Raw genomic sequence first — 22,060 nt, 5'->3', positions numbered from 1 at the left:
ATCTATTGCCCTGAGATCACCTACTAAACCTTAAACCAAAATATTCCCTGAAGTCTTCTTTAAACAAAACAACCGTTTAGCTTAACTGGTAAAAAATGTCTGCCTTAAGCATTGTCCTCTTTTAAAGAATTATCTATATCATTGCTATGAGCCAGAATCAACTTGACGGCAACAAGTTTATATGGGATCAAATTGATAACAGCAACTGGAAAGGTTAGATAGGAAGCTTAGGGGGCAGTAAGTTTATGATAATGGGAGAGAAACAATTTGGAAAAGGAAGGTGAGAGTGGTTGCAAAACTTGAAGAATGTAATCAGTGTCACTGAATTGTACATGTGGAAATTGTTGAATTGCAAAAGTTCTGCATGTATTTTCCACAATAAAAACAGAAATAAATATATTTCTAAAAAAAAAATAAGCTTGGGCCATATGTTCACATACAACTTCCTGCAGGCTTTCTGCTTGTAAGCTTTCTCTTTTACTGCCCTAGTTGATGGTTTTGTTGCTAGTTCTAATTGCGCTAAAAGACTGAATGTCTGATTTCTTCAGGTCTCAGGTGAAGCATTAGTCCCTGGCACTTTCTATATAGGAAAGAACTGTGCCATGTACTCAGTATAATGTCTCACTAGGTTTAGCTTTGTTTTGGTTAACAGAAGTAATATTGTGCCCCCCTCCCAAAACACACACACACACACACACACACACACACACACACACACTGATTTCCAGCAGTATAATATACACATGTAGCTATGTGCCTGTATCTTTCTCTGTTCTCTGGAAAACCCTGGGGTGGTCTCTCTTCTACCAGCTAGCTGCCAGCTTCCATAACTCATTCTAATTCCTGCTTTTTTCTGGACTTTGATGCATACATGGGTATAAAAGCTAATTTGCATCAAATAGTAAAGATTATCTATTAACTTCACTAGCAGGTTTCCAGGAGTTTTACAGTTTGTTTTGTAAAAGGAGGCCATTACTCTATTTCTTCTGAACTTTTGAAAGCCTTTATTTCAACTTCCCATACAAATAAACAGAATAGTTTTTAAGTAGCAGCATAGTGGCTTCAGTTCTTATGATCATATATCTTCTCATGCCATGAAAATTAAGAGTTAAACTGTGAGGAGAGAGAGACATTGATTTTAAAACTTTCTCCAAGGTGTAGAACAAAGTATTCAACTCTGGTGGTCAGAACTGAGCTCTAGTGCTGGCTGTGTCACTAGCTTTCATTGTAACTGTGACCAAGTCATTTATCCTTTATAGTCCTGTTGTCTAAAAAAATGAGGGAGTTGGCCTCTAGGTCATCACCACCCAGGTGACTCAAGGTCTAATTAAAGCAAAAATGTGAGGGAATGCATCTTAGATTCAAGTCAGCTTGAATTCCTCCCTGAACAACTCAACTACCAATAAAACCACAGAGTCTTGTGCATAATAGAAATGCGTAAGTTTGTCCTTTTTCTTTTTGCTTCATTTCCTGGACATGCTGGTCTCAATGTAGTGCTTTGCATATGGAAGAAACTGGTAGATATAAGACTTTCCTATTTGTGTTAAAGGAAAACAAGTGGTTATTTCTTTCATTCACATAGACAAAATCATTGTGATTTACAAGAAATAGAGACTATTCTAAAAGGGCACAGCTCCTTATTTTGTATTTCTAGGAGTTCGTGGTTATAACCCATACTCAAAACCCACTGCCATGGAGTCAAATCTGACTCATAGGGACCCTATAGGACAGGATAGAACTGCCCCACAGGGTTTCCAAGGCTGTAACCTTTACAGAAACAGGCTGCTACACCTTTCTCCCATGGAGCAGCTAGTGAGTTTGAACTATGAACCTTTTGGTTAGCAGCCACGTACTTAACCACTGAGCCACCAGGGCTTCTTTGTGGTTATAAAACAGGTAAATTGAGAAACTAATTGTATGCCACCTCTAATAGTTTTGGGATGTGAGATTATCTCCCCAACTGGATCATCAGCTCCTTGAGGGAAGAGACTGTCTTATTTCATTTTGTGTCACCAAAAGACCAAGTGCAGTGCTATGCACATGGCACACAAGTTAATAAAGCACATCCTCTCTGATACTATATATATAAAAAAAGCTACTGATTCATGACATATCAGGCTTGCATGATGATTTTGAGGTTTCTAGTTCAATTTTTTTTGGGGGGGGGTTTATAGTCCAATTTCCCATCCACTGTGATAGAAATCTAGTAAAAGGGAGGGCATTTCACTGTGTTGGGCTAAAATGTGCCTCTCTATAAATCTCTACGGGTTCTAAGTCAGAGAATAGAGTCCCCGAGTGGTGCAAATGGTTAAGGCACTCAGCTGCTAACCGAAGGTTGGCAGTTTGAGGCCACCTAGAGGTGCCTTCTGGTATTCTCTGCTTTCAGCCAGGAGCCATCTGACATCAGCAATGATATCCCTGGTTGCACATCCTCTCCTGAAGCCAGCCTGAATTTCTGGCAGTTCCCTGTTGATATACTGCTGCAGCTGTTTTTGAATGATCTTCAGCAAAATTTTGCTTGCGTGTGATATTAATGATATTGTTCTATAATTTCCACATTCGGTTGGATCACCTTTCTTGGGAACAGGCATAAATATGGATCTCTTCCAGTTGGATGGCCAGGTAGCTGTCTTCCATATTTCTTGGCATAAACGAGTGAGCACCTCCAGTGTTGCCTCTTTGTTGAAACACCTCAACTGATATTCCATGAATTCCTGGAGACTTGTTTTTCGCCAATACCTTCAGAGCAGCTTGGACTTCTTCCTTCAGTACCATCGGGTCCTGATCATATGCCACCTCTTGAAATGGTTGAACGTTGACTAATTCTTTTTATATAATGACTCCGTGTATTCCTTCCATCTTCTTTTGATGCTTCCTGCGTCGTTTAATATTTTCCCCATAGAATCCTTCACTATTGCAACTTGAGGCTTGATTTTTTTCTTCAGTTCTTTCAGCTTGAGAAATGCCAAGCGTGTTCTTCCCTTTTGATTTTCCATCTCCAGCTCTTTGCACATGTCATAATACTTTACTTTGTCTTCTCGAGATGCCCTTCGAAATCTTCTGTTCAGTTCTTTTACTTCATCAGTTCTTCCTTTTGCTTTAGCTGCTCAGCGTTCGAGAGCAAGTTTCAGAATCTCCTCTGACATCCATCTGGGTCTTTTCTTTCTTTCCTGTCTTTTCAGTGACCTCTTGCTTTCTTCATGGATCACGTCCTTGATGTCATTCCACAACTCGTCTGGTCTGCGGTCACTAGTGTTCAATGCGTCAAATCTATTCTTGAGATGGACTCTAAATTCAGGTGGGATATACTCAAGGTCATATTTTGGTTCTTGTGGACTTGCTCTGATTTTCTTCAGTTTCACCTTCAACTTGCATATGAGCAATTGATGGTCTGTTCCACAGCCGGCCCCTGGCCTTCTTCTGACTGATGATATTGAGCTTTTCCTTTGCCTCTTTCCACAGATGTAGTCAATTTGATTTCTGTGTGTTCCATCTGGTGAGGTCCATGTGTACAGTCGCCGTTTATGTTGGTGAAAGAAGGTATTTGCAATGAATTTTGGTCTTGCAAAATTCTATCACTCGTTCTCTGGCATTGTTTTTATCACCAAGGCCATATTTTCCAACTACTGATCCTTCTTCTTTGTTTCCAACTTTCCCATTCCAATCGCCAGTAATTATCAATGCATCTTGATTGCATGTTTCATCAATTTCAGACTGCAGTAGCTGATGAAAGTCTTCTAATTATTCATCTTTGGCCCTAGTGGTTGGTGCGTAAATTTGAATAATAGCCATATTAACTGGTCTTCCTTGTAGGCTTATGGGTATTATCTTATCACTGACAGCGTTGTACTTCAGGATAGATCTTGAAATGTTCTTTTAGACGATGAATGCAACACCATTCCTCTTCAAGTTGTCATTCCTAGCATAGTACACTATATGATTGTCCAATTCAAAATGGCCAATACCAGTCCATTTCAGCTCACTAATGCCTAGGATATCGATGTTTATGCGTTCCATTTCATTTTTGACAATTTCCAATTTTCCTAGATTCATACTTCATACGTTCCAGGTTCCGATTATTAATGGATGTTTGCTGAAAGCAGAGAACACTAGAAGGATGTTTACCTGTGTTTTATTGACTATGTAAAGCCATTCGACTGTGTGGATCATAACAAATTATGGATAACATTGTGAAGAATGGGAATTCCAGAACACTTCATTGTGCTCATGAGGAACCTTTACATAGATCAAGAGGCAGTTGTTTGGACAGAACAAGAGGATACTGATTGGTTTAAAGTCAGGAAAGGTGTGCGTCAGGGTTGTATTCGTTCACCACACCTATTCAATCTGTATGCTGAGCAAATAATCCGAGAAGCTGGACTATATGAAGAAGAACCAGGCATCAGGATTGGAGGAAGACTCATTAACAACCTGCGTTATGCAGATGATACAACCTTGCTTGCTGAAAGTGAAGAGGTCTTGAAGCACTTACTAATGAAGATCAAAGACCACAGCCTTCATTATGGTTTGCACCTCAAGATAAAGAAAACAAAAATGCTCACAACTGGGCCAATGAGCAACATCATGATAAATGGAGAAAAGATTGAAGATGTCAAAGATTTCATTTTCCTTGGATCCAGAATCAACAGCCATGGAAGCAGCAGTCAAGAAATCAAAAGATGCATTGCATTGGGTAAATCTGCTGCAAAGGACCTCTTTAAAGTGTTGAAGAGCAAAGATGTCACCTTGAAGACTAAGGTGCACCTGACTCGAGCCATGTTATTTTCAATTGCATCGTATGCACGTGAAAGCTGGACAATGAATAAGGAAGACCGAAGAAGAATTGACACCTTTGAATTGTGGTGTTGGCGAAGAATATTGAATATACCATGGACTGCCAAAAGAAGAAACTAATCTGTCTTGGAAGAATTAAAACCAGAATGCTCCTTAGAAGCAAGGATGGCAAGACTGCGTCTTACATACTTTGGACATGTTGTCAGGAGGGATCAGTCCCTGGAGAAGGACATCATGCTTGGCAGAGTACAGCGTCAGCGGAAAAGATGAAGACCCTCAACGAGGTGGATTGACACAGTGGCTGCAACAATGAGCTCAAGCATAACAACGATTGTGAGGATGGCTCAGGACCGGGCAGTGTTTGGTTCTGTTGTGCATAGGGTCGCTATGAGTCAGAACTGACTCGACGGCACCTAACAACAACAACAGAGGTGCCTTGGAAGAAAGGCCTGATGATCTACTTCCCAAAAAATCAGCCATTGAAAACCCTACGGAGCACAGTTCTTTTCTGACACACATGGGGCTGTTATGAGTCAGCGTTGACTTACTGTCAACTGTCTGGTTATAACTCTATAGCTTTCACCTGTAGATCCTTCTGGAGAAATGGAAAACAAGTAAATTGCTTGCCTTTATTTCTTCCCCTTCAGCTCAGTTCATCGTTAGAGTAAATACATAGGGAAACATTTTTTTTTATTATTCATTGTAAATTAATGGATGGGGGTTTGCCAGATTCCTATTTCCATATTGAACAAAATGAATTCAGGCAATTTATTTCAGAAGCACTTAATTAGCACTAACTTAATGCCAGGCATTGTTCCAAGTGCTTTGTAAATATTAAGTCACTTCAACCTACAAAATAACCCTGTGAGCTAGATACTATTATTGGCACCATTTTACAGATGAGGAAAATAAAGAACAGATCTTTTAGATAATTTGTCCAAGGTCTTTCAACTAGTAGGTGAGAGCTGGGATTATGAACCAGTCTTATTCTTGACCACTATGCTATGGTGGATATTTTTCCTGGGTGTTAAAAAAAAAAAAAAAGGCAGGGACGTTTAATTTTTTTCCTTTCTTTCTTTCTCTACTGCAGTGTTGCACAGCCGCTAATAGTTTCCAATTTTTTTATGGGACTTTATTTTTTTAAGTGAATTTTTCTTTTTAAAGATCTGGAAAGGTTCTGCTTTCAATTATTCTTTGCTTGATTGTGCCATCTTGAAGCACTATACCTTTATGTTGACTATATAAAACTTTGCCCATTTAATTAACTGATGTTGCTAATACCTGGGCAAGTTTTCCTCTAGTCTCTGAGGATGCTGTTACATCAGCTGTGTATTTTGTCCTTAGGGGCAGCTCTCTACTCTTTCCATCTAGGTTCTTTGCACTCTCCCACACTGACTATATTTCAATGTTCTCTTTGGCTGAAGTCAAGCCTAAAACACCAAATAAATCCTGCAATTTGCCCACTTATTTATTTATTTTTCTTCTTCTTTAAACTCCCGACAACCTAGCTACCATGTCAAATACCAGTTCTATATCACTAGCTGATATCTTAGATTTTTTGAGTGCCTACCTCATGCCAGGTGCTGTAACATCTGTTGTATAACTTAATCTTACAGGGAAACTGAGATGCTGAGGTTAAATATATTGACCAAGGTTTAAATCCAGGTCTCATTGTATACACTACATACAAAAAAAAGCCATACCCATTGCCATCCAGTCAATTCCGACTCATAGTGACCCTGTAGGACAGAGGAGAACTGCCCCATAGTGTTTCCAAGGAACGCCTGGTGAATTCTAACTGCTGACCTTTGGGTTAGCAGCCATAGTTCTTAACCACTACACCACCAGGGTTTCCATACACTACACATCATCTAACATTTCACAACTTTTCTGGGCCTTAGTTTCCTCATCTGTAAAATAAAGTTAAAAAAAAATTTGAACTGAGAGACTACTAAGTGTCAGGCACCATGTTAGATCCTGCTCTGAAGGGGTTTACAGAAATAGATGCACAACTCTGATATAATGGGCTCATGATGGAGAGGGTCTGATCAAAGTGCTTTGAGAACCCAGTGATTCCTTCTACGTGGTGGGGTTGAGAGGCTGGTCCTAGAAGAATGAGTAGGATTTTTCCAAATAAGAAAGGGAGAGAGTATTTCATAGTTCTATGAGACCTTAAAACATATACTTTAAAAGCAAATTCATGTTGTACTCATTTTTGATAAACAAGTTTATTAAATGTGTGGCATCAGAATTACAGTTTGTTAGATTATTAAGGTCCATGAGACCAGGAGCCTTGTCTGTTTTGGTCACAGCTGTACCCCCAATGCCTAGCACAAAATATTCAATACATATTTGGAGAATGAATGCAGGGAAAAAAATTGGTTTTTGTAAATATACAGACTCTTTACATTAAAAAAAATTTTTTTTCTTTTTTTTTTTAACATTACTGACAATTGAAGTCTTTTTAAATGAGTAACTACACTGTGATGCACACTACCACCTTTATTCTTCAGATAATATTCAGCTCTTTTAGCATTTACTGAGAACCTAGGTACTGTGCTGGGAGAAGTAATAGTGAATGTGGTGCTTACAGTTCTAGCAATGTTTAATGCAGATACGTGTTGTTCTCGAATGCAGTCATTAGATTTCGGGCAGTTTTGAAAAAAGTGGTGGGGATGGAAGCCATATTGTAGTGCATGCAGGAGTGATTGGGGTGAAGAAGAAGAGATATCAGGTAGAGAATATTCCAGAAATGAAGGCTTTTGAAAATAAAATGTAGACACGAGAGGGTGTGACTTATCCATCTTCATAACCTTGAAATTTTGTTATGTGGCCCCAAGTTAATCCTTGATAAATGTTTGTTCAGTGAATAAACTTATGAAAGAGAAATTACAGATAGCTGCTATCAATATAGGGAGCCCTGGTGGTGCAGTGGTTAAGCACTTGCCTGCAACCAAAAGGTTGGTGATTCGAACCCACTAGCTGCTCCGTGAGAGAAAGATGTGGCAGTCTGCTTCTGTAAAGATTACAGCTTTGGAAACCCTATGGGGCAGTTCTACTCTGTCCTATAGAGCTGCTATGAGTTGGAATCGACTTGATGGCAATGGGTTTGGTTTGGTTTTTGGTTTACTATTTTTTTTTTTTTATCAGTATAGAAGTCCCTGGTGGGCACAAATGGTTAAGCTCTTGACTACTAGCCTACAGGTTGGTGATTCGAACCTGCCCAGGGACGTCTTGGAAGACAGGTTTGGTGATCTGCTTCCAAAAGATTACAGGCAAGAAAACTCTGTGGAGTGCAGTTCTTCTCTGTGCACATGGGGCAGCCATGAGTCTGAATCGACTTGACAGCTAACAACAACAACTATCAATATGCATCCAATAATTGGATATGTGCTATATACCCTAAATGATTTAGAGTCTTTCATTTACCTGGCTGATAGTAATGTGCTACAGTTGATCTTTCAGGATTCCTTCCAACTCTAGAATTCTCAAAGTCTTTATCCTTTGCTGAAAGAGTCTTAATTTGACTTTTGACAAACCTGATTACCTGAGCTGTGTTGTGTTAGTGATTACTAATGTGAAAACTATTTTGTTGCTTGAGGCTTGAGTGTTTTTAGTGGAACAGGTGTTTAGTGGTACATGTGATTGATAATACCCTCCATATTTGGACCCTGGGGATTTTAGGCTCAGCTTATGTCAGTGTGAATTGAAGAACTACATATTATGCTGAGAACCTTTATGATCTTTGTCGGGTTATACTGTTATTTAAAATAGAATCAAGTCATTTTGGTCTCCTTCATCTATATATTGAATTACATGGCTGTCAAATTTAATCATTTAAATCACTTAAACTGGTAATACTTGGTGATACGGGTAATATAAGGTTAGCCTTAATTTCCTCATCACCCTGTAATGTCTACTCACATGATTTTAAATTGCTAAACACAACATGGTAACTAGAGTATAGGATTTCATCAGCTTTCATGGACATTCTGTTCACCTCAGTGTAATGCTTCCATTAACCTACTATTTAAGCCACCAGTCCACTTTTTTTTTTGGCCTAGCCGTATAAGTTGTCTTTTGAGTTGATGCTTGGTGTACAGACTTCCTTGCTGGTTTGATTTCAACATTTCCCTTGAGTGTATTTCCCTCAGATCTTATCCTGAAACTCCCATGTGGGGAAAAGGTCAGCAGTTCGAATCCACCAGCCTTTCCTTGGAAATTCTATGGGGCAGTTCTACTCTGTCCTATAGGGTCGTTATGAGTCGGAATCGACTCGATGGCAATGGGTTTGGTTTCTTGTTACGATTTGCATAGTCCAGAGTTTGATAGAATGAGCTTGCAAGATAGCCATAGGGGGAGTTGAGTTTTTGAAGATATTGGGTACCATGTTGTAGTATATAGCTTCACAAGGTTGGTATAATTTATAAAATCTTGGTTCAAAGTTTTCAGTCTGATTTGGATAGCCATTTTTTGTAGAGAATTTTTATTATTGGAGGAAGGATTTCCTGTGCCCAAAGGCTTTCATGCTTCCCTTCTACCAGCTGGATGCCAGATTTCTGGGCCACATGTTCTCTTGAATCGGTGATTTTAAACCCAATGTGTCAAGCATTTTCTAACTTAATTGCCACACATGCCTGAGAAGATATATCTAAAAAAAGTGCAAGTAGTTCAGGATCCTCTGACTTCCATGGATAGGCAGTAGTAGGCTTTCCTATTGTAACTGCAGGAAACTTGGAAGAAAATGGAGAATCTGGAGATTTTTTTGATTGGTGTCCATGATTCCCTTATTATGATTTCTGAGAATTTTAAATGCAGAAAAATTCAATGTGACTGTTTGATGACAAGCGTAGGATTGAGATTTGTGAGAGGTGAATTTTCTTTTTAAATTAAAATTTAAATTAATTAATTTAAATTTTAATTAAAAAAAATTTTAAATTAGGCTTTAACATTGCATCTTAATAGTGTCTACTTCATAGGAGATTGTTGATGACTTCGTGAGATAATGAATATAAAATGTTTAGCACAGTGCCTGGCACAGAGTAAGAGCTCCATAAATGTCAACCATCATTAACACCTTGGAATGCCAATTATTTAATGACCAAGATACTGGCTTTAGAATACACCATAAAAGCAAATTTATCCTCCTCACTGTGTTTTAGTGGTTATTTTATGAATCGTAAACTCACTCTTGGAGTTCTTATTTAATAAAATTTCCTGTATCACACTTGATTAAAAATTGATGTCTTATATGAAGCCCATTTATCCTGACCCGAGGTTAGCAGGGGAAATAGGCTGTCATGGGTAGAAACAGGATAAGAGCAGCCAAAACCAGAAACTTATTTAACAGGAGGAATATGCTAGATCATATAAATTTTGGCTGGCAATGGATTATTGCCAGGATTGTGGTTATAAACAGGTAAGCTGAGTCTGATTATAAAAGGTTTTAGAAAGTAGAGAGAATCAAGCAGAGCATGGTAGAAAAGCAAAGTCCAAAATTTAAATAACCTACAGTAGACAGACCATTGGGATAAAACCATGTGTTCAAAGAGGGTGGTCGTCTCTGAAAGCTGCGTTGAAATTAAGGGAAGACACAGATTCATAGGGGTCAATAAGTCCCTATAGCAACAGAGGCAAGAGGCTGTCTTTCCTGAGGGATTCTAAGCTACAGAGGGTACCCTTCTGGTTTTCAGTAGTGTGTACAATGCCTCTATAGCCAGGAATTAAGCTCCAACATGGATATGAGTTGTCAGTGAAAGAAACAAAATGAACCACGTCAATTGAATTCAACTTTTGGAAATCCGCCTACCCATTCTGGTCACAGATTGCTAAAATATCAGCAATGATGAAATTGGATCATGAGCTCTTCATGTGTACACTAACAATTTCAGGTATTTTAGCCAAGTAGATGAACCTTTCTGGGCCTCTGTTCAAGGGCGAAGTAATCAATAGATTGCTCTGTCCATCAGCGGTTTGGATAACTCTGTCAGCTCATTTAGAGTTATTTGGAGTATTTTGATATTTGATGTGCACTTGATTTTCTACTCCTCACCCCTTTTTAAATCTGAAGTCTGGATTTAAATTACACACCTTGCGAAAGTAGGCATATAAATCATTTCCCCATTTATTGAGACAAATTAGAACTGAAATTGTTAGATTTTATAGAATTGTTCTTAGTGAAGATGAGTATTACATTTTGGGGCCAGGTGTTACTTTTTATTTCTGGGGTATAATTAAGCCATTCTTCTTTCTAGATCCCCTCTACTTTGGGGGTTTTATAACCTTTCCATTGAGCGTTGTTGAGAGTGGAGATAGAAGAGAACTATGTATTCTATCCAGAACCCTGGTGGCACAGTGGTCAAGAGCTTGGCTGCTAACCAAAAAGGTTGGCCGTTCAAATCCACCAGCTGCTCCTTGGAAACCCTATGGGGCAGTTCTACTCTGCCCTATAGGGTCACTATGAGTCAGAATCGACTTGACAACGATGGGTATGTATTCTCCCGGGGCTCAGAAGGTGACTTTATGATGACTGTATTGTGGCTACATGCCCTTTTTTAGTGTTAGCCCGGGGCATTGAGCACTTGTCTAAAATGCAATTAAAAGATGTTAAAAAGCCAGCCGATTTTATATTTCCTCTTAATTTTCATATAAAGAAAAGCCTGGGATTTCTAGTCCAGTATAAGTCACATTGGAATAGCAAGAGAAAAATGAAATTCTAAATCTAGAGGCCTTTAAGAAAGGCTAATCTCAGACCTGTGTGAAGATTGGGACATGAAGAATTTGAGACTCTGTCCTGCCTGCTCTCCCAACTCTTCACTGCTAACTCTTTACTAAAGCAGTCAGCTTTCCAATTAACTCCAGGCAATTGGTTTATAGCTATACATTTCAGTCATGTAAGAATGTGAAATAATGTTTCTAGCAGCAATAACTTTAGATAAAAGGGGAGAGCTCTTATGTTCACTTTCCTAGAAAACTCCCTTTGGTCTACCAGGTTTGGCACTGATTTATTAAACTACTTGGCCCTTGAAATCAAGGTACATTTGGAACTCTGCCAATATTTTTAGCCACAAAGTTTTTTTCTCTGTCCTTTCACTCATTTTCTAAGTGCTCTGAATAAGGAGTGGTTGCTTATTATTGAGATTGAGAATCTGAATTCATTGGCTATAATGCCAATGATGAATTCAGGTAAGGAGCCCTCACTGGATGCCTACTAGGTACAGTGATGAATCCTTTTACATCATTAAATCACTGAGATGCTACCTACGTTTACCTCTGACAAACAGTCATCCTTATATGACTCATAAGTTTGACGAAAGAGTTACCTGGGCTGTTTATAAGTATTTAAAGGATAAATTAACAATTAGCCATTATTTTACATTATTATTTTGTAATTTGTGTGTGTATGTTGATGTATATTGTGTATGTATGCGGGAGAGGGGGAATGAACAGTGATGTTCAACCAAATCTTATCAATGAGTAAACTGGCCCCTAAAATTCAATTCAATGACCACTTTGGGAAGAGCATGAACACTTTCAAGCCACTGGGGTGCTGGTTAAAGCCCTGTAGCAGGAATTTACAGGATGCTGTTATAGCCAAAAAGAGCCCCAGTAGCACAATGCTTAAGTGCTTGGCTGATAATAGAAAGGTCAGTGGTTTGAATCCACGTGCCACTCCCTGGGAGAAAAGACCTGGTGACCTGCTCCCGTAAAGATGACAGCCTTGGAAACTCTATGAGGCAGTTTTACTTTGTCCTGTAGGATAGGTATGAGTCAGAATTAACTCGAGGGCACATAACAACATTGTAGCCAAAAAGGTTACTGTCTAAACTGGCCTCCTGACGTGAATTTATTCTGTAGCAAAGTTTAACCGAAAAACATCCTAGTTAAAATTTTGACTATGTTTTTAAAAGAAATATCTATTATAGAGATTAAGATTGGAAAGTATTTGAGTCAGTTCAGGAAATAGGAATGCAATTATGTATCCTCAATGACTGGAGTCAATAAATAGCAAACTGCAAATAAGAAGCTGCCCTTTTTGTTTCCCTACCCACTTTTGTTGCTGCCATTCTGGCTTCCCAGAGCCTGTGAACTGGAGAGAAACTCTCTGACCTTTAGCCACTTCCACTTCATCTTTTGTTCTTCTAGAGTATGTTGGACACACAGACTTTGCTCTGATTGTGTATTATGGGCCCCTTAAACAAAACAATCTTCTAAGGGCAGGTCATTGTTAACATACTACTTTTATGGCCTCTAAGTTTCTACTCTGCTTAAGATCTTTGAGAGAAGCTCTTATTTCTATAACAAATAGACACTTCCTTGGGTCACTTTCAAGGTCCTTCAGAAACCACCTATACATTATTTCTCTTTGTTCCCCAATATGAACCATCCCATACCTCCTTACTCATACCCTTCTGAGCTTCTTGCCCTCATTCCTGCTGTTCTTCTTTCCAGGAATGTTCTCTGCCCCTCCTCCTTCACTTAGGCCCTTCTTATTTTTTTTTTTTTTTACTGCCTAGCTCCACTTCCTTCTTGAAAACTCCCTTGACTACTCCAACCAAAAAACCAAACCAAACTCATTGCCATCAAGTCAATTTTGACTCATAGCGACCCTATAGGAGAGAGCAGAACTGCCCTATAGGGTTCCCAAGGAGCAGCTGGTGATTTCAAACTGTCGACCTTTTTGGTAAGCAGCCAAGTTCCTAACCACTATACCACTAGGGCCCCATGACCTTAGTGAGGTTCTCTTTTCACAATTCTCATAGCATTTGTTGTTAACGCTACTGAATTTTGCCCTTAATTGTCTTGCATTGTTGGCTTTAATTTCAGATATATTGCTCTTACTTCCCCAATTAGATTAGAGGTTTCTTGAGTACAAAGACAATGTCTTAAAATTCTTCTGAGTCCTCAGAAGCACCTACACAGGCCTGTGCACCTAAAATAATGCTTGAGCCATAGTAGTTGCTCAATAAATATTTGCTGAATTAAACCATCAACAAAGTCACCCTGCATGTATTAAATGCAATAAATCTTGTGATGTGTTTTATATTTCAGTTATGCCAAATGCTTGAACATTATAGACTTGAATTGCTGAATATGTTAAGTTCCTGTTGTCTTCAAATTTGAATCTACTTTTTGGTGAATGAAGATCTTGTAATGTTACTGGGACTCCTGTCCCATGCACACAAGCAAACACTGAGCCAGTGTTGTTTAGTAACAATCATATTTAGGGCCTTTGGTAGTATGGCAGATTTTAATTTTTTTTCCTCACTGGATTTAGCTTAAAATATTTAAATGGCATTTATTAGCAAGCTATCAGAATTTAGTATATTATTAAAAAATACATACTTTTAAAAAAGATGAGCTCCTTTTGACAAACAAAACCAGTCACATACATTGCTAAAGCTATGTTTGAAGGAGACACTGTAGTGCCTGTGGGTTATTTATTTATTTTATGACCATCTGTGTGAACTGAGGTGGGCTGTTTAATTGCTTTATGAAATGGAATAACTTTACCTGCTTTTTGAAAGGGTATATTAAATTTAGTATCTCAGGTGTATTGTGAAAAAAATGTGTGAATCTTTTCTTTAACTTAATGAAAAAGCTCTGTGCATAGGCAAAATATTCTTATTTTTATAGCCATTTATTTTTCTGACAGAAAACTGGGATTTCCATAAGATGCTATGAAATCATGGTTTCCATCTGCCCCACTGAGAACCTCTCACGCACCTTAAAGAACGTGTGTTGGTGGACCACTAACCAAAACATAAGGGAAATAGAACTTGAAGCAAATTCGAAGACTTGAAAGCTTTTTAAATCTTGTCAGCCCGCCAATTCAAGCTGTGTATGGCAGGTGTGTCATATGTTCGTAGAGCCAAAATAAATGGCCACAAGAAATTCAGAGGTAATACAGATGTAAGGAAAGCTTAAACTGCAAAGAAAGAAAACATTGTTCAGGAGGTTGATAAATGCATTCAAAGGAATACCTCTTCAGATGCTGGCTTAGGTGCCAAATAGTATCTTTGTGATCTTCTGGACCAGGCATTGGCAGCGTTTCTATGTGTGGTGGCTTGTGGAGGGAAGGGAAAAGAAAGGAGAAGGAAGGAGACAAGGAAAGTATAGGAAAAGTGAGGCAAAAGTAGCTGCTGGCAGTAGCCTTGCAAACAGCTCTGAAGCAAGTTACAGTTTCCACTAGTCAGTAGAAAATATTTCTTCTTTTCTCTTACCTTCAAGATAACTCTAACACCTGTTGCCAGCAAATTGATTCCGACTCATAGTGACCCTATAGGACAGAGTAGAACCACCCCATAGGGCTTCCAAGGAGCAGCTGGTGGATTCAAACTGCCGACCTCTTGGTTAGGAGCCGAGCTCTTAACCACTGTGCCAGGGCTCCAAAACCAAACAAAGTAAACCCTTTGTGGTCAAGTCGATTCTGACTCATAGTAACCCTGTAACTTCCATCAAAAAAGTAATAACCCTTAAAAAAAAAAATCTACTTTTTCAAAAAGAGTTCCCTTAGTAACAAATCTAGTGTGTATGTAATTTTAAAATAAAAATGTTTTTATTTTCCTTACTTGAAATATTACCTAGGATTCTTATAGCTAAGCATCAATTAAAAGTCAAAATTAATTATTTTTTTTCCAAGGAAAAGTACTTAAGGAATGTTTCTTTCTATGGCCCAAAATGAAATCACCTCTCCACCATCACCAGTTTCGTTACACCCATTGTTGGACAAATACATTCCAATGATTAACCTACTAGGCAATGATATGGACAGAAATCATTTGAGTATCCCACATTTTTACTCTAAATCCCGGATGAGATATTGCTGCTGCCAAATGAGGAAGAATCTTTCTATGTGATAGTGTTTGGGTGTGTGCTTGAGTACACTTTTTAAGTCAAAGGACTTGGTGTACATCCATTGGGAATTAGACCTTTGTTGGAGTCAGAACACCTAGTGTCTGCTTCCAGCCCCGCAAAAACTCTCCGTAATTGTTTCACTTCTATGCCTTCAGAGTCTTCTCTATTTAAATGAGCATAAGAAGTCCCACAAGAGCAGGAACTTTATTAGATGTGTTCAGTGTCTAGAACAGTGCTAGGCACATAGTATGTGCTGGATAAATATTGGTCCAACCCAACACAGGTATGTTATAAAGATAATGATACAACAGGCATGAACATGCTTTTGAGAAGGAACCATAAATAAGTACTATACAAAAATGACTGGCTTTCCTTGGTTCAGATTCCTAAGGGAGATAAAAAATGCCCTCTAACACATTTCTCTGTCAGGATCTAAGCATGGAATTTGGAGTCAGAGGATCTTGCCTGGAGTTTTGGCTCTCTACCACTTAAGGCTTTGTGTCATCAAACAAGCAATTTAGCCTCCGTGAGCTTGATTTGGAAACCCTGGTGGCACAGTGGTTAAGTGCTACAGCTACTAACCAAAAGGTTGGTGGTTTGAATCCACCAGGCGCTCCTTGGAAACTCTATGGGGCAATTCTACTCTGTCTTATAGGGTCGCTGTGAGTTGGAACAGACTCGACGGCAACGGGTTTGGTTTTTCTTTTGTTTTGAGCTTCATTTCTTTCATCAGTATTTTTGGGTAATTCCTATGCCATTCCTACTTTAGAGTATTTTGTAGAACTCCAAATATCAATGAAATAGTGTAAACATTATATAAGTACAAATGTACTAAGAAATAGTGACTTTTCATATTCATTTTCTTTCTTTTTTATTGTTGTTAGTTGTCTTTGAGTCTGAGCTGACTCATGGCAACCTTACGTATAACAGAACAAGAAGTTGCCCAGTCCTGTGCATCTTCATGATGGCTGTTATGTTTGAGTCCATTGTTGAGGCTATTGTGTCAATCCATATCATTGAGAGTTTCCCTCATTTTGCTGGCCCTCTACTTTATCAAACATGATGTAGTTTTCTAGCAATTGGTCTTTGTGATGATGTGTCCAAAGTAAGTCTTGCCATCCTTGCTTCTGTTGTTGTTGTTAGGTGCCATCAAGTCGGTTCCAACTCATAGCAACCCCATGTACAACACAACAAAACACTGCCCGGCCCTACACCATCCTCATACTCATTGCTATGTTTAAGCCCGTTGTTGCAGCCACTGTGTCAGTCCATCTTGTTGAGGGTCTTCCTCTTTGTACCTGACCTTCTACTTTACCAAGCATGTTGTCCTTCCCTAGGGACTGGTTCCTCTTGATAACATGTCCAAAGTGCATGAGACAAAGTCTTGCCATTCTTGCTTCTAAGGAGCATTCTGGCAGTACTTCTTCCAAGAGAGATTTGTTCATTCTTCTGACAGTCCATTGTGTATTCAATATTCTTCACTTCTAAGGTACAAAAGGAGTTCTGGTGGTGCAGTGCTTAGCAGCTCAGCTGCTAACCAAAAAGGTTTGCAGTTTGAATACAACTGCCACTCCTTGGAAATCCTATGGAGCCGTTCTGTTCTGTCCTGTAGGGTCGCTATGAGTCGGAATTGACTGGACGGCAATGGGTTTGGTTTTTAAGATTAAAAAAATTATACATTAAAATCCCATAGGGTTTCCAAGGCTGTAATCTTCACAGAAGCAGTCTGCCACATGTTTCTCCCATCGAGTAGCTGGTGGGTTCAAACCGCTAACCTTTCAAAGGTTAGCAGTCAACCACTTAACCACTGCATTACTGCATTAAATCCAAACCCACTGCCATCCAGTTGATTCCGACTCACAGTGACCCTATAGGACAGAGTAGAACTGCCCCATAGGGTTTCTAAGGCTGTAAATCTTTACAGAAGCAGACCGCCACATCTTTCTCCCACTGGTGGGTTTGAATGATCGAACTTTCGGTAATCATCCAAGTGCTTTAACCACTGCACTACCGGGACTACTGCTACTAAGACTATAAATTATAAAAAGCTAAATTGTATTCCTAATACTCAAGTCTAAGGTAGCAAAGATAAAACTGTGTTGTCCCTAAAACAGAGTTGATTTTCTTAAAAATACAGGAAAAAAAAGAAAGCACTCCGTGTCTTTTCTACCTTGTCAGTCCAGTTGCAAAAAATAGTTCCAGTCTGAAGACATGTGCTGGCTAGAAATGCTTTGAGCAATTGTCCAGGGTTCCATAAGACGTTACAGGCCAGAAAAAGAAGAAAATTCCTTCTTCTCCCATCCCTGGTTTTACATAAAACATGTTGCCAAAGACCAATTCCTGTTTCCATTTTTCATTTAGAAAAGTTCAAAATTCTAATTTATTATTTATCATCTGTTTCTGTACTTGATAAAAACTAGTGCCATCATAGACCTCTGTAAAAAAAAAAATCTTTCCCCAAACCCTCACTGTTTATGTTCTGAGCAAATGCTCAACCCTTATCTATATTCCTTTTTTGGTTATTTTTCTTTCAAATGTGTTCAGGCAGCCTATAGAATTTAGTTGTAGAATTGAGTTTGAATATATCTTTAAATATAAACTTGCAGACTCCCAGAGCATAAATGTAACCATTGTCCTTTACTGCTTCTTCAGAGTGTTTTCCATAATACACTAAATCAGTTCCAGTATGGAAACTAATTTACTCTTCAACTTCTGCTTAGTAACGCTACTTAGAAGAGTTTGTGTCTAAGAAGAGTCTTAAGGAGCTTGAGGCAGCCAGTCCCATCAGGCTGCTGCTTTTTTTCTTTTTTGGTTTTCATATCTCTAGTTTTTTTCTCTCTCTCTTTTTTATAACCAGTTTATAGAGGTATGATTCACATACCATACAATCTACCCATTTCAAGTATACAATGCAATAGTTTTTAGTATATTAAAAAGTTGTGCAACCATCACCACAATCAATTTTCAAACATTTTCATCACCCCAACAAGAAAACCTATACCCTTTAGCAGTCACCACCAATCCCTCCATCCCCCACCCCGCCCCCAGCCCTAAGCAACCACTAATCTGCTCTGTTTCTATGCATTTGCCTATCCTGGGTATTTCATATAAATGGAATCATATAATATGTGGCCTTTTGTGTCAGGCTTCTTTCACTTAGCATAATGTTCCAGGGTTCATCATGTGGTAGCATGTATCAAGCACTTCATTAGTCTATATAGCTGAATAATACTCCATTGTATGCATATGCCACGTTTTGTTTGTCCACTCGTCAATTAATGGGCATTTGGGTTGTTTCCACTTTTTGACTATTAATAAAAAATGCTGAGATGAACATTCGTATACAAGTTTTTGTGTGAACACATGTTTTCACTTCTCTTGAATGCATACCTTGTAGTGGAATTGCTGGGTCAAATGGTAACTCTGTGTTTGAACGTTTGAGAAACTGCCAGACTGTTTTCCCAAACAGCTGCACCATTTTTGTTTATACCTGCAGTGTATGAGGGTTCTAATTTTTCCATATCCTTGCCAACACCTGTTATTCTCTCTCTTTTTGATGATAACCATCCTAGTGGGTAAGAAGTAGTATCTCACCGTGGTTGTCATTTTTCTTATCAGGCTTTTTAGAGATGTGTATTTTTTAAATATTTTTCTGGAGGTCATATTTCTGACAACCTTAACCCTGCAGGACACAGTCCCACATGAAATGGAATGCAGGAGCATTCCAGAACAGTAAGAGAAGTCATAGAACTTCTGCAGGAAAGCCACACATTTTGCCCTTTAGGCTCCACATTCAACAGGTTGCTAACTCTTATTCAGTATTCGTTTCTTATCATGATTGGCTCTTAGGTTTTCCAGAAGGGATCTGGATAGTCCACTATAGCAGATATTGTGGCAGTAGAAGTGACAATGAACAGGCTGCCACTGAAGGAGAAAAACTATACTACTTTCCAGACATTGATGACCCCAAGTTTTCAACCAGAGGCGAAATTATATTCAGTGTTTTTTTATTTGTTTGTTTTATAATGCAAAGCTATATATAATACATATATTTTAGAAAGATCTCTACAAATAATGGCTAAATCAAAAACATGTTTTGCTCTTGAATGGAAAGATAAGCTTGCTTGAATTTTCTAGACACTTAATTTCCCAATGGTATCTGAAAATTCAAATGATATTGAGTTTCTTTTTGAATGCAAAACGGACCAGCAGAATTCAGATTCTGCAAAGTTACTGAAATTATTGTCTAAAAATTCAACGAAATGTTTTCAACAACTTTTGTTCTGCTTTCATGACACAGTTAAGAATTAGTTAATTTGTTTGACAATCAGAGCTGAGTTTATTTTTTGCTGTGGAAAATCCCTGTTATTTCAGTATGTGTTCATGGCTTCTTGCCAGTCAATTAACCTTTCATATAACTTCTCTGCTGAGTTGCTTGAAATTGTTGCTGAATGACACGGGGTTAAACTGCAAATCTTAAAGGTAAACAATATTTAAAGTGTTACTGAACAGCGCTTTCTGTCTCACTTCATGTACATTGAAACCTACTTCTGAGTTGTTCAAATTTCTCTTTGTAGAGACTAAAAGGGCATACATAGAAGAAAAGTCCAGTATCTTTTCAAAGGCATTTTTTCTGTTTGTCTGAAGCACATTTTACATTTCCTTCCTCCACCCTACCTCACATACAGTGCATTGCCAGCTAGTTGTATCAGGACGGTTTCATGTGATCATCAACAATTACATTTCAAGCACACACGCGGAATTACCTCTCAGAACAATTTACAATCTGTTTTCTGGATTTTGAGAGCAGATAATCAAGCCTTCAATAAGACCATAAACAATAAGACCATAGTAAAAAACAAAACAAAACAAAAACCATTGCCATCAAGTTGATTCTGACTCATGGCAACCCCATGTGTGCAGAGTTGAACAGCTCCATAGGACTTTCAAGGCCGTGACCTTTTGGAAACAGATTGCCAGGCCTGTCTTCCAAGTTGCTAGTGAAGTCAGTTTAAAGGCAAGCCTTTGGTAGCCTTTAAAAACTAGAGACACACAAGTGGATCATAAATGCATAAGAGACTGTCACATCAGGCTGTGGCATTCTCTGTGCAGTGGACCCCAAAGTGAAACTTCTGCCCCAAACAGATCAAAATAAAACTATCTTTTTTTTTCCTCTTAATTGGGTTGTTGCCCAATCTTGTACTGCAACAGTAAATCTAAGTGGTTACTTCCTTTTACTATGCACAGTTCTGCATTGGGAAATGCCGTTTTTATTGACAATAGCTGACTGTACTATGTTGCACTCTCTGTATCTAGCTGCTTCCTGTTTTAAATAGGACATGGTAACTTCTTTTTCAAAGTTAGAGCTTAAAACAGAAGCATGGTATTATTTTAGCTAATTTTACAAATGTTTTTTTTTTCTTGCAGGTTTCTGAAAAGTGCCTTTTCTGAAAACTGCTGCTTGAATTCTGCTCCAGAGCTGCCTCTCTGTAATCCCCTCTCCCTACCACATCTCCATCAAAACACAAACAAACTTGGTGGGTTTGTAAGTTCACTGTCAGTATCTTGTATAGGCTTTTTATTTGATTCTCAATTATTTTCCCTCCCCTTGATTTTGTAGGACAGCTTTTATTTTGTTTTACTTTTTGTGCAAACAGTTGCAACACCCTTACCAATATTAATCTTTAAAGCCAAGAAATGGGGCGGGGGGGAGACTTTTCTCCCCGTGATCTGAGACTGTTCTACAAATTAAAGGGCAGCCAGCAGCATATGTCTTTCGCAAAAATAATTGAAAACAGAAACTGGAAAGCTCAGAATTCTTTTGAAAGTCTGCCAGTTATTTGAAGTAACTTCAGTAGAGGAACAAACTACAACACTCAGTATCTTAACCTTTACCATTGCCTTTTTAGGAGTTGGTCTCTAATTTAATTTTTAATTATTCTGATACGATTTTTATTTTCTGACTGGCTTTTTGTTTGACTAGGTTGGATTTTACTTAAATGAAAGCCTAAGTGCTGGCAAATTGACATTGTACCAAAGGAACCTGTTCTCTTGTCGTATTTAGTGTGAATTAACTTTTCTCACCTTTTAACAATCAGCAGTGACATGTCCCAAAATGGGTGCACGTGAGTTGAATTTTCCTTTTCAGAAGAGTGTGCACTTCATTTTAATTTTCCTTTCAGTATGACGGCTATCAATGTTACCATGATTCGTGATACCAAGTGGCTGACTTTAGAAGTCTGTAGAGAATTTCAGAGAGGAACTTGCTCTCGAGCTGATGCTGATTGCAAGTTTGCCCATCCACCAAGAGTTTGCCATGTGGAAAATGGTCGTGTGGTAGCCTGTTTTGATTCTCTGAAGGTGAGTCCCATCTGAATGCACATAATCTTTAATTTAAATTTGTTTATTT

General features: G+C 38.5%; 1 protein-coding gene across 6 annotated transcripts in view; it reads left to right on the top strand.

Annotated features, from left to right (window-relative positions):
* MBNL3 (muscleblind like splicing regulator 3) overlaps positions 1-22,060 on the top strand; it is a 122,580-nt gene that overhangs the window by 28,823 nt on the left and 71,697 nt on the right. For 5 of the 6 annotated variants that reach the window (XR_010319652.1, XM_064277595.1, XM_003420842.4 and 2 more), the window contains 2 exons: positions 21,079-21,188; positions 21,834-22,011. Coding sequence is in view for 5 of the 6 variants with exons in the window: in XM_064277595.1 (XP_064133665.1) it covers positions 21,835-22,011 (177 nt within the window). In the remaining variant the exon portion in view is untranslated. Of the gene's footprint in view, positions 1-20,900; positions 20,994-21,078; positions 21,189-21,833; positions 22,012-22,060 lie in introns of those variants that run through there. The other variant, XM_023539949.2, reaches the window with a different exon arrangement.

This window comes from Loxodonta africana, chromosome X (genome assembly GCF_030014295.1).
Source record: "Loxodonta africana isolate mLoxAfr1 chromosome X, mLoxAfr1.hap2, whole genome shotgun sequence".
Lineage (NCBI taxonomy): Eukaryota > Metazoa > Chordata > Mammalia > Proboscidea > Elephantidae > Loxodonta > Loxodonta africana.
This window is presented reverse-complemented; position numbering and strand designations above follow the sequence as displayed.